At 39.7% G+C, this 14,000-nt stretch overlaps 1 protein-coding gene and 1 long non-coding RNA gene across 2 annotated transcripts in view; one reads left to right on the forward strand and one right to left on the reverse strand.

Annotated features, from left to right (window-relative positions):
- The window catches only part of LOC147915100 (uncharacterized), a 92,146-nt gene extending 85,334 nt beyond the window's left edge, over positions 1 to 6,812 (reverse strand). Inside the window, exon 1 of the long non-coding RNA XR_015554373.1 lies at positions 6,660 to 6,812. This is a non-coding gene — a long non-coding RNA (uncharacterized LOC147915100). The remainder of the gene's footprint in view (positions 1 to 6,659) is intronic.
- LOC106803467 (olfactory receptor 5H8-like) lies at positions 5,094 to 6,026 on the forward strand. The gene has a single exon (XM_014794955.2). The coding sequence runs from the start codon at positions 5,097 to 5,099 to the stop codon at positions 6,024 to 6,026; it is 930 nt and encodes a 309-aa protein (XP_014650441.2). The 5' UTR covers positions 5,094 to 5,096.
- Positions 6,813 to 14,000: the final 7,188 nt, after the last annotated feature.

Consider the following 14,000-nt stretch of genomic DNA (forward strand, 5'->3'; position numbering starts at 1 on the left):
TAAACAGGCAACAAAATGAGTTAGGAGATAATGAATTAAAGGAGACAATAAATTTAAGTCAAATTTGGGTCATGTTGAAGCTACCTCTGCACATCACACCACTTACTCCACCCATCTGCTGAGTTTTCACAGTGATTTCTCTTTCATCTATGTTGTTTTCTCCTCCTCTTTTTTGACTTTCATTAGCAAAATTCTAAGGACATGGTATAATTGGTTAACGAGTCTACCAAAAACGCGTCCTTTGCATTTCCCGTAGCTGCCAATCAAGTGCCAGGTGGATGATAAACATTTTTATGCTCTTCAGTAAGAAACCAACCTAGTATGGTTTTCACTATACCATTGTGATATAAATATTGTTATAAATTTTCAGAATCTGTGTTCCTTGACAAACATTTCTGTTAATGCACCAAAGGCAAATACAAACACTTTAGCACCATGTTAGAAATCCCTCAATAGTTTTCCTTTAATTAGGGGTAAAGAACAAAGCACCTGACCTGGCCTCCAGAACCCATGTGATCCCACCCTTGCTGGCCTCCCGGGCACCACCTGGCTCCTCCTGCTTCTCTCTTGGCATGCCAGCTACATTTACCATGTGGAACTGCTCCAGTGACCTAGCTCTCTGATAATCTAGGCCCTCCAGTGAAGAAGGCCCTATGGATGGCAGGTGTCCACAGGCATCACCTTGATAGAAATGAAGACCCTCAGGCCCCACTCAGACCTCTGACACAGAATCTGCATTTCAAGAAGACCTCCAGGAGATTCACAGGCATTAAAGTTTGGAAGCTCAGATCCAGGCCTCCCTTTGCTCCTCCCTGAACTTTGCCCAGTATAATTTCTCATCAGATTTCACCTTAAAGTGGGGAGTTAGGTTCAGGTCTGAATGTGAGCTGCAGGTTGCATGAGGAGGACAACTTTCTTGTGGTTGGCTCCTGAAGCCATTAAAATCATGTACGATAGAGCAGTCAAGACCATACTAATCAAAGCACTCAGAGCATCAAAATTTATAGATAAACTGGAGTTTATATAAACATGTCAGAAATGTCATCTGTGGTAGAAAATAGTGGCATAAAGCACTGTCTACAGTGACTTGATGTTCATGATTTCAGAGTCCGTAATGCCCTGAGGGACAACCTGGACTTCTCACACATGTCCAAGTCTACAATGCCCAGATGAACAGCTTAGCTTTGTCCCAAAGTGAATCCTTGGGTGATATCAGGGGACTTTTAGTTCTTCACTCCTTCCTTTTCTGGCAAAAGCACCCAGTTGTACAATTGGTTGAGTCATATTCAAATCAAATTAATATAAACAACATTTTCCTGAGCTGGGAAATGAAGTTCCCAAAATGAATCAGTGTGCAAAGCACTGCTATCTATGTTATTGTCATTCCTGTGCTATTGTGTATTTTTCTGCTTTAGAAAGTCTAACTCTTCGAATGGATCTCCACAGTTTCTTACAAGATATGGGTAAGATAAAAATGAATTCTATAACATTCAGTATTCTTTACAGAGAAAATTTAACATATGGTTTTATTTATAATAATTTTAGATTTGGTTATAAGATATCAAAATAGCTTAGTGGAAATGGAGAGAAAATAGTGAATTAATTGTGTATTTTATTTTATGACTAAAATTAGGATATGCAAAATAGCTGTAAGACTGAATTGTTCCCTTTATGGATTTTTTATTATTTTGTTGACCTAAGTATGATGATTTTTAAACAGATTTTGGTAAACTAGAAAGTTAAATAATTTAAAAGTGGGTTTAAAGTTTCTGGTCATTTGATTCTTATATAAGAGATCATTCTGCTGATTCTGACAGTAAGACCCATTCTGTTTAATTAACCAGTGATTAGAACTTGTAAGGTAAATCACTGAAATATTAATTCCTCTAACCCTTCACCCACTTCTGACAATAATTTTATTGAGTATTTGTATATGTAACATAGAAATATATGTATGTATTATAGAATGTAAGTGGACATACATAGAGATCATTAAATATTTATATATATAGCTATATATATTAGCATATATAATTATGTATATGTATATTTACTGATATATATGTATATGTAGGATATATACGTAGGATGTATATCAGGTAATATGTAGAAAATGTCCCTCCACCTTGCTTTCCAGCATTTATGACTCAATAAGTACCCACACACAAAGTAAATTGTAGGGCTTTCAATTACTTAGTGATTGGGACTGCAGGAAAGGAAGGCCATTCCATATGAAAATCTACTTAACACCTAGAATTATTGACGTTTATTATTTGCATTGTCGGTACTCAGGATCCTGTTTCTGCTCAGTTTTATTCCCCTAAGAAGAAACCCCCAAAACAAACAAACCCCCACACCTGGTGGAGAGGAGAGTGCTCTAGAGTAGAACAAGTGGCAGGTCAGTTCTAATCGCTGTAACAACAGAGAGAAAGCAACTTTTAAATATGGAAAGAGCTTTTGAGTAGTGCCAATATATTTATTATCAACACAAAATTTAACACAAAATCAGTCTCTTTTTTATATACAAATTCCATAGGAAATAAACTTTGGATTTTTAAAAAAGGAAAAAAAAACACAAGATTCTCAGGACTGACAACCTTAAGGAACACCAGGGTGAAGACAAACATTCACCCCAACCTCGGAGCCGCCCCTCCCTTCCCCTCAGCCTTTCAGTGACTTCCTCTCTCCCACTTCCTGGTCTTTCCTGCACTGACCATCTGTCTCTGTTATTTTCCGTCTTCACTCACCTCCGTGTTGTTTTCTTGCATATTTCCTTCCCACTTCTGTTCCCTCTCTCATCTCCATGCCTTATCTCCTCTCCTCTCTTGTGAAAACTTTTATTAAAATGTTCCAGAGGAAAAATAACCCTACAGGTGTCTAGAAGTAGAGAAATGCCAACTGTTCCCACATTTCTTGGAGTTCTCCGTATCATTCCACCCACTGGTTTCCCTTTCACTTCTCATGATTTTCTGGCCTCACGTCTATCACAAAATGGAAACTGCTCTCACTGAAGCCACAACCAATGTCTTAACATCCACACTCAGTGAACTCTGAGCACTCCTTGTCCTACTAGAGCATTTATTTGGCATTTCACGTGTACTTTCCTTCGTTCTTCCTGAGCGTCTTTCCCTCTAAGTCCACAGCAGCTCAGCTGTCCCATCTTCTTCCTGCGTCTCTGATCGCTCTGCTCAGTATCCTTATCTGGTGTCTCCCCAGTCTTTCTTTGCTGTGAGCTGTAGTCTTTCTTTCTTTCCTTGGTTGCAACAGGAAATGAGTTAATTGAATGGAAATTGGCTCTAACAACAGAAATGCAAGAAAGATTGGAGGAATCAGCTGAAAAAATGGGCAGAACAGAAGAAAGCAAAAAGGCCAACCAACAGCCCAAATCGTGTCCCCTCACTAACTCAATGAGAGCCACTGTCACTGCTGCTGACCCTGGAAGGCAGCTCACACTGACAATGCCTTTGTTGTGGGTGCAGGATGCATTTGCTGGAGTTTTCCTATTGCTGCCTTTGTGACCAATATTCTCTTCTCCCTGTACCTTTTTCTCCCTCTTTCCATATTCTACATGTAAGCTGAGTGGGCTTGACTTGCCAAATCTAGGTCACGTCCCCTCACTCCAGGTGCACAGGGAATGAGAAAGTCAGTTTCTAGCTCTTTTGGCTTCAGGTTTGGTGGTAACCTCTGCCAGCCGTCAAGATACGGGGTAAAAAAGGGGATCAGATGTTGGCCATCTAATATATGCTGTGTATCCACTTTATAACCTCTTTAATAAACTTCCTCAAGTTTCTTTCCATGCCCTTCTTCTCTTTAATTTAGGCACTCTCTCAAGTGGATAGGTTATCAATAAATATACCTTAAGCCCTCCCAGTGACTCCAAAGTCATCATTTCTCTTAAGCTCTAGTCAAATGGTACTGCTGAGGTATCTCACCTGGATGTTCAGAGGACAATCCACATGCTGGCCACTGCATCTGAGTTTCAATCTTGTTTTTTTTTGGTGAGGAAGATCCGTCCTGAGCTTACATCTGTGCCAATCTTCCTCTAGTTTGTATGTGGGTCACCGCCACAGCATGGCTTGATGAGTGGTGTAGGTCCAGCCTGGCATCAGAACCCATGAACCTGGGCTGCCAAAGTGGAGCCCACCAAACTTAGCCACTGTGTCACCAGGACGGCCCCTCAATCTCAATATTTGATGACCATCTACTCAGTCATCAACTGACTCATCTTTCCTTCACTCACCACCCCCTTCCCATCTAATATGTCAGCAGGTCCTAATGACCCTCCATTCTGAATTCTTTTGCATCTATCTCTCACTCCTCCTCATCACTCCCAATGTCATTCATTGACTAGACACTTGACATGCCTTTGATTCACTTGGAAAGGATTTTTAAAATGCAAATATTAGACTCCATTCTTGATGCATTGAATCAATTTCTACAGTGATACCTCACAATCTATATTTGCACAAACAATTGCTCAGACAGTTCTGATGTGTAATCTGACTTGAGAACCACTGGACAGGAGTGTCAGCTTCCTACCTGGTATTCCAGACTCCAAATTCCCTTTCCAGCAGCCTACTTTCTACACTGCCATGTATTTATTTTCAAACATATCTTACAGCACCACCACACATCTCTTAAGTTTTCAGTGCATGCTTTTGCCTGAGGAATAAAGTTCAAGAGCCGTCACATGCTGTTGGATTCATTCCATTACCCAGGCCCTTCAGATTTCTGTTCCCTTGACCTGACATCTAAGTTCCACACAGAATTTCCCTATCACACTCAATGGTATCCTCACAAATTTAGCACATATTTACAATGACTTTCCTTTATCTCTAAATCTGTTCATTGCTGAAGATTTCTGGAACTGAAATTATTGCATTTTTTTCCATTTGTTGAATTCCCACCAAATAAATTCCATTTATTTTGGAGGTAATAAACAGAAGTAAGGGAAAATTCTGAAATTTTCTTCTAAAAATTTTAATCACTGGTTAATTTATTTCAACTCTCCTCTGCCCTATATTCACATTATAAATCCTCAGTGATATATACTTTTCATTTACTCCACATCATTTCAGGCAGCACCCAGTGAGGACATGGAAAAGGAAAATGCAACGTTGCTGACAGAGTTTCTTCTCACAGGACTTACATATGAACCAGAATGGCAAATCCCCCTGTTCCTGGTGTTCTTGGTTATATATTTCATCACCATCGTGGGGAACCTTGTTCTGATTGCTCTCATATGGAAAGACCCTCAACTTCACATCCCCATGTACTTATTCCTTGGGAGTTTGGCTCTTGTGGATGCTTCATTATCATCCACAGTGATCCCTAAGATGCTGGTCGACTTCTTTGCCACAAGTAAGATGATCTCTCTCTCTGAATGCGTGATACAATTTTTTTCCTTTACAATCAGTGTAACTACAGAGTGTTTTCTGCTGGCAACAATGGCATATGATCGCTATGTGGCCATATGCAAACTTTTACTTTATCCTGTGATTATGTCCAATAGACTATGCATTAGGCTATTAGTTTTGTCATTTTTAGGTGGCCTTCTTCATGCCTTAATTCATATAGGTTTTTTATTCAGATTAACCTTCTGTAATTACAACATAATACATCACTTTTACTGTGACATTATACCATTGTTTAAGGTTTCCTGTACTGACACTTCTATTAATTTTCTGATAGTCATCATTTTCGCAGGGTTAATACAGGTGTTCACCATTCTAACTGTTCTTGTCTCTTATACACTTGTTCTCTTTACAATCTTAAAAAGGAAGTCTGTACAAGGCATCAGGAAAGCCTTCTCCACCTGTGGCGCCCATCTCCTATCTGTCTCTTTGTACTATGGCCCTCTTCTCTTCATGTATGTGCATCCTGGATCTGCACAGGGAGGTGACCAAGATATGATGGACTCTGTATTTTACACTGTCATCATTCCTTTTTTGAATCCAATTATCTACAGCCTGAGAAATAAGAAAGTCGTAGATTCACTGGCAAAAACGTTAAAGGGAAATGTTTAGATCTCTTACTAATATCTGTTCTCTTTTTATTAAAACAGTAACATAATTGTGCAGATTAGATGTTGCTATGTATTGATTAGTGCTCAAAGTTTTTTGCAATTACAATTGTCCTTTTTTTATGGGGAGGCGGAGTCAAGATGGCGGCATAGGCAGACTCTGAACTCACCTCCTCCAGTGGACACAGCCAATTTACAACTACTCGTGGAAAAATTACGCCTGAGACAGAACTGAAAACTGGATAAGAGGAACTCCTGCAACAACGGACAATCCTAACTGAGGTAGAAGAGGCAGAGACCCCCTTCTGGAGAGGAAAAACGCCGCCTTCACAAGGCGCCAGCTTCACGGCCGACAGGAGCAGCTCACAGGTACGCACCCTCCCTGGAGGCGCGGGGCCCTGAGCCGGGGAGCGCCCCCACTGTGGGCATTTTGTGAACCCAGCACAATCGACACCAGCGGCATAATATCTGACTTTGCCTGCTACTAAAGCATTGGGGAGCACCCCCAGAAAACCCGGTTCACAAAGAAACTAAAACTGGCTCTTAAAGGGCCCGCGCACAAACTCACCCGTTCCAGAAAGCATCCTAAAATCACCAGAAAGAAAGGTGCACAGTGCTTTGGTGACAAGAGACTCACCTAATAGGCCCTGAGTGCATCTCGGTGAGGGGTGAGACCTCTCCAGGGACTGGGTCATTGGTGGCGGCCATTGTTGTGGCCTGGTGTGGGCGTGCTGACACAGATGCCATTGGAGTTCTCCCTGAGGCCTGCTAGCCCAGGGTCTGCTCCACCCACTAGAGCACCTATTTAATCCAGCTCAGCCAGGGCAGGCAGCCCACCCTAGAGACTGGCCCCACCCAACAACAAGCCCTCAGGCAACATGTGGGCCTGCATAGATTGGTGACTGGATTCTCTGCAGCCTGGCAACCGAGCCGACTTGAGCGGGCAAGGTGTGCACAAGGAGCGGGTGGAGAGTGTGGGGCTCCCGCCGTGGTGAGACTGGGTCCGCTTGGGGAAGTCGGGGCGCTCACACGGGGCAGGACTGTGTTGACTGTGTGTGTGGACCTGTGGGCAACAGGGCTTGTCAGCTGCAGAAGACTTGTGCTTCTCAAAGACCCACATAGGAGGTTTACCCCACCTTCCAAAGCCTGAAACAATTGGGTGCTCCTGTGCCTGAGGCCAGCCCCACCCAGCTGCAATCCTCAGAGAGCTGACAAGAGACCTAATAGGCTAGAGGTTTACAGCAATTCTAAGGCCCTGAGCCTAACAACCTGCCATGCTGGGGGCCTACTCACTTAAAAGAAATACTGCAACACAAATGTGGTATTAGAACTTACAGCCAACTGTGCTGGGGCTCCCCACACTTGATAAAGAGACTGAAGGGCCCACAACAACTACAAGCAGCTGAGCATAACAACAGCTGGCCAGGAGCATAACTCTGCCTCCCTGGGCGCCTATAGGGAGAGCTAACAGGCCACAATAGACGGACACACGTTGCCCACATAGGGGCCACCCCTGGAACATTGAGAACTGAGGGAAGCACACTGGAAGCCTCCTAAGGCATCACTTACATAAGGTCACCTATCCAAGAGCAGGAGACGTAGCTGACCTACCTAATACGTAGACACAAGCACAGGGAAAGAGGCAAAATGAGGAGGCAAAAGAATACATTCCAAGTAAGGGAACAGGACAAAACCCCAGAAAAGGAACTAAGTGAAACAGAAATGAGCAACCTACCCAACAGAGAGTTCAAACTAAGAGTGTTAAGGATGCTCACTGATCTGGGGAGAAGAATAGATGAACTCAGTGCGAATGTCAATAAAGAAATGGAAGATATAAAAAAGAACCAATCAGAAATGACGAATACAATACTGGAAATGAAAAATTCATTAGAGGGACTCAAAAGCAGAGTAGAGGATACAGAAGAACGGATCTGTGAGCTGGAAGAAAGACTAGAAGAAATTACCCAAGGTGAACAGGTAAAAGAGAAAAGAATTAAAAAGAGTGAGGACAGTCTAAGGGACCTCTGGGACAACATCAAGCGCACTAACATCCGTGTTATAGGTGTCCCGGAAGGAGAAGAGCGAGACAAGGGGGCAGAGAATCTATTTCAAGAAATAATAGATGAAAACTTCCCTAACCTAAGGAAGGAAACAGACATCCAGGTAATCAAGATAAACCCAAAGAGGCCCACACCAAGACACATCATAATCAAAATGTCCAGAATTAAAGATAAAGAGAGAATCCTAAAAGCCGCAAGAGAATGTCAAGTTACGTACAAAGGAAGCCCATAAGGCTATCAGCTGACTTCTCAGCAGAAACCTTACAGGCTAGAAGAGAATGGCACGATATATTTAAAGTGCTAAAAGGAAAAAACTTACAGCCAAGGATACTCTACCCAGCAAGGTTATCATTCAAAATGGAAGGAGAGATCAAAATTTTCCCAGATAAGCAAAAATTAAAGGAGTTTGTCACCAAGAAACCAGTGTTACAAGAAATGTTAAAGGGACTGATTTAAGGGGAAAAGAGAAGACCACAAATAGGAAAAATTATCTATTTCCATGATTAGAACGTAATGGATACAAATACACAAAAAAGAGGTTAGATATGATATCAAAAAAATAAAAGGAGGGAGGAGGGGAGTTAAAGAGTACAGCTTTCAGACAGAGGTCAAACTAAAGTGACCATCAATTCTGTATAGAAGAAGTAAGGAACAGAGAAGGACTACTAAAACACTGAGAAAAAAAAAAAGTTAAAAAATGGCAGTAAGTACATACTTATCAATAGCTACTTTAAACATCAATGGACTAAATGCTCCAATTAAAAGGCATAGGGTGGCTGACTGGATAAAAAAACAAGACCCATATATATGCTGCATACAAGAGACACACTTCAGAAAGATACTCACAAACTGAAAGTGAAGGGATGGAAAAAGATACTCCACGCAAATGGCAATGAAAAGAAAGCTGGGGTAGCAGTACTCATATCAGACAAAATAGACTTTAAAACAAAAACTGTAAAAAGAGACAAAGAAGGGCATTACATAATGATCAAGGGAACAATCCAACAAGAGGATATAACACTTGTAAATATCTACGCACCCAATGTAGGTGCACCTAAATATATAAAGCAATTATTAACAGACATAAAAACAGAAATAGACAGTAACACAATAATAGTAGGGGACTTTAACACTCCACTTACACCAACGGATAGATCATCCAAACAGAAGATCAATAAGGAAACATTGGCCTTAAATGACACACTAGAACAGATGGACCTAGTAGATATATACAGAGCATTCCATCCAAAAAACGAAGAATACACGTTCTTTTCAAATGCACATGGAACATTCTCCAGGATTGATCACATATTAGGCCACAAAACAAGTCTCCATAAATTTAAGAAGATTGAAATAATACCAAGCATCTTTTCTGACCACAACGGTATGAAACTAGAAATCAACTATAGGAAGAAAATCAGAAAAGCCACAAATACATGGAGATTAAACAAAATGCTACTGAACAACGACTGGGTTAATGAAGAAATCAAAGAAGAAATCAAAAAATACCTGGAGACAAATGAAAATGAAAATACGACATGCCAGAATTTATGGGATACAGCAAAAGCGGTTCTAAGAGGGAAGTTTATAGCGATACAGGCCTATCTCAACAAACAAGAAAAATCTCAAATAAACAATCTAACAATGCACTTAAAGGAACTGGAAAAAGAAGAACAAACCAAGCCCAAAATCAGTAGAAGAAGGGAACTAATAAAAATCAGAGCAGAAATAAATGAAATAGAGACCAAAAAAATAGAAAAAATTAATAAAACCAAGACCTGGTTCTTTGAAAAGATCAACAAAATAGACAAACCTTTAGCTAGACTCACCAAGAAGAAAAGAGAGAAGGCACAAATAAGTAAAATCAGAAATGAAAGAGGAGAGGTTACAACAGACACCTCAGAAATACAAAAGATTATAAGAGAATACTATGAAAAGCTATATGCCAACCAATTCGACAATCTGGAAGAAATGGATAAATTCTTAGAATCATACAACCTTCCAAAACTGGATCAAGAAGAAGTAGAGAATTTGAATAGACCAATCACCAGTAAGGAGATCGAAACAGTAATCACAAACCTCCCCAAAAATAAAAGTCCAGGACCAGACGGCTTCCCTGGTGAATTCTACCAAACATTCAAAGAAGACTTAATACCTATNCTTCTTAAAATCTTCCAAAAATTGAGGAGGGGGAAGCTCCTAACTCATTCTACGAAGCTGACATTACCCTGATACCAAAACCAGACAAGGACAACACAAAAAAGAAAATTACAGGCCAATATCACTGATGAACATCGATGCGAAAATCCTCAACAAAATACTAGCAAATCGCATACAACAATACGTTAAAAAGATTATACACCATGATCAAGTGGGATTTATTCCAGGGATGCAGGGATGGTTTAACATTCGCAAATCAATCAACGTAATACACCACATTAATAAAATGAAGAACAAAAATCACATGATCATCTAAATAGATGCAGAGAAAGCATTTGACAAGATACAGCATCCATTTATGATAAAAACTCTGAATAAAATGGGTATAGAAGGAAAGTACCTCAACATAATAAAGACCATATATGAGAAACCCACAGCTAATATCATCCTCAATGGTGAAAAACTGAACAGTATCCCTCTAAGAACAGGAACCAGACAAGGATGCCCACTCTCACAACTCCATTTAACATAGTACTGGAAGTCCTAGCCAGAGCAATCAGGCAAGAGAAAGAAATAAAAGGGATCCAAATTGGAAAGGAAGAAGTGAAACTGTCACTATTTGCAGATGACATGATTTTATATATAGAAAACCCTAAAGAATCCACCAGAAAACTTTTAGAAGTAATAAACGAATATGGTAAAGTTGCAGGATACAAAATCAACACACAAAGATCAGTTGCATTTCTGTACACTAACAACGAAGTAGCAGAAAGAGAAATTAAGAATACCATCCCATTTACAATTGCAACAAAAAGAATAAAATACCTAGGAATAAACTTAACCAAAGAGGTGAAAGATCTGTACACCGAAAACTATAAAACATTTCTGAAAGAAATTGAAGAAGACACAAAGAAATGGCAAGATATTCCGTGCTCTTGGATTAGAAGAATTTACATAGTTAAGATGTCCATACTTCCTAAAGCCATCTATAGATTCAATGCAATCCCTATCAAAGTTCCAACAACATTTTTCACAGAAATAGAACAAAGAACCCTAAAATTTATATGGAACAACAAAAGACCCCGAATAGCTAAAGGAATCCTGATAAAAAAGAACAAAGCTGGAGGTATCACACTCCCTGATTGCAAAATATACTACAAAGCTATAGTAACCAAAACAGCATGGTACTGGCACAAAAACAGACACACAGATCAATGGAATAGAATCGAAAGCCCAGAAATAAACCCACACATCTATGGACAGCTAATCTTTGACAAAGGAGCCAAGAACATACAATGGGGAAAAGAAAGTCTCTTCAACAAATGGTGTTGGGAAAACTGCATAGCCACATGCAAAAAAATGAAAGTAGACCCTTACCTTACACCATACACAAAAATTAACTCCAAATGGATTAAAGACTTGAATGTAAGACCTGAAACTATGAAACTTCTAGAAGAAAACATAGGCAGTACACTCTTTGACATCGGTCTTAGCAACATCTTTTCAAACACCACGTCTGACCGGGCAAGAGAAACAATAGAAAAAATAAACAAATGGGACTACATCAAACTAAAAAGCTTCTGCACAGCAAAGGAAACCATCAACAAAATGAAAAGACAACCTAACAATTGGGAGAAGATATTTGCAAACCATACATCTGATAAGGGCTTAATCTCCAAAATATATAAAGAACGCATGCATCTCAACAACAAAAAAACTACCAACCCAATTAAAAAACGGGCAAAAGATCTGAACAGACATTTCTCCAAAGAAGATATACAGATGGCCAACAGACACATGAAAAGATGTTCAAAATCACTATCAGGGAAATGCAAATCAAAACTACAATGAGATATCACCTCACGCCCGTCAGAATGGCTATAATTAACAAGACAGGAAACAATATGTGTTGGAGAGGATGTGGAGAGAAGGGAACTCTCATACACTGCTGGTGGGAGTGCAAACTGGTGCAGCCACTATGGAAAACAGTATGGAGATTCCTCAAAAAATCAAGGTTAGAACTACCATATGATCCAGCTATTCCACTGTTGGGTGTTTATCCAAAGAACTTGAAAACACCAATTTGCAAAGGTACATGCACCCCTGTGTTCATTGCAGCGTTATTCACAATAGCCAAGACTTGGAAGCAACCTAAGTGCCCATCAAGGGACGAATGGATAAAGAAGCTGTGGTATATATACACAATGGAATACTACTCAGCCATAAGAAACGATGAAATCCAGCCATTTGTGACAACATGGATGGACATTGAGGGTATAATGCAAAGTGAAATAAGTCAGAGGGAGAAGGTCAAATACCGTATGATTTCCTTCATTTAGTAGTAGATAATAACAACAATAAACAAACACATAGGGACAGAGATTGGATTGGTGGTTACCAGAGGGGAAGGGGGGAGGGAGGAGGGTGAAAGGGATAATTCGGTACATGTGTGGTGATGGGTTGTAATTAGTATTTTGGTGGTGAACATGATGTAGTCCATGCAGAAATTGAAGTACAATGATGTACACCTGAAATTTTTACAATGTTATAAACCAATGTAACTGCAATAAACAAAAAATTTATTAAAAAAAAAAATAAAAAACAATAAAAAACAAGAAAACAAAAAAAAAATTGTCCTTTTATTTTAATGACTTAAGTTGTTAGTACCTAATGAACTCCTTAATGTATTTGTATATCTTATTCAAAAACACTAGGAATTTCAATCCAGTATTCATAGCATATTAAAATAACTAAAGCAGTAAACAAAATGGAGACATTGTACATGCTTGTGTATTCTTCAATATAGCTCTATAAGTGCATTTATTAAACATTTATTAAGTGCTAAAATAGTGTTGTACCTCTGAAAAGTACTTGGGTCTGATGTCTTTGAAAACAATACACTTGGGCATCCTGGAGACTCATATCACATTTAACTCCACAGTGGAGGCAAGTCTGTGTTTGAGTGAACAACGGCAAATCTGCTAGTCCTCAAAGGTCTTTCCTTCCACTTTATTTGTCACATGGTGAATTGCACTTCTTGTGGGGATTCAACTCTCATGTCACATAGAGACATAAACAGAATGAGAAAGCAGTGAGGAAAACATGAGAAATGAGTTAAGACAGAGGAGACGGTGCCAAATGTAAGAGGTAGCTCTTAACTGACATGCTTCTATGAGGATCTAGAAAAAGTGAGTTGGCTTTTACTGTCCGTGACGCCTTCCAAGGCCCTTTGTAGTTGTATTTGTATGCTGTTGGGTAATCTGAAAAGCTTCACTAATTCAGAAAACTAACAGATTAGATTGAAGAGGTAAGTTGAGATGGGCACAGAGAAGAAGAGAGAAGTGTCTCAATAGGAAAGAAACGGTCTCAATCTTCCCAGAATTACAAAAAAAATGAAGCTAGTAAGATAAAGAAATTAGTAATATGTAAACATTATTGGAATGTGTTGTTCACAAGGAGGAGCTTTAAGTGCATGTTACCAAAGTTCACATGATGTTAAGATGATATCGTGTCACAGTGCCCAGTGAGTGTCTGGGGAAGACATGCAAATGAGCCAGAGTTTGGATGTTTTGTGCCCTAAAAGTCCTTGAATGGTAGCTTTCTTTACATTTTATACTATTTAAATATGATAAGTGATCCATTTTCAGGCCCATCTCTGCCCTTGCTCACTCAGCACTGTGTCCATACACATCCTACTGATACCGCCGAGACCTTCACCCTCAGAACTACCTGCCTTTGTGTTTGGTAAAACTCAAGCT

Source organism: Ceratotherium simum, chromosome 15 (genome assembly GCF_057802395.1).
Source record: "Ceratotherium simum simum isolate JZ-2026a chromosome 15, ASM5780239v1, whole genome shotgun sequence".
NCBI classification, from domain to species: Eukaryota; Metazoa; Chordata; class Mammalia; order Perissodactyla; family Rhinocerotidae; genus Ceratotherium; species Ceratotherium simum.

Excerpts from the sequence above, each read along its gene's own strand:
- LOC106803467 (XM_014794955.2), top strand. The coding sequence starts at position 5,097 with ATGGAAAAGGAAAATGCAACGTTGCTGACAGAGTTTCTTCTCACAGGA.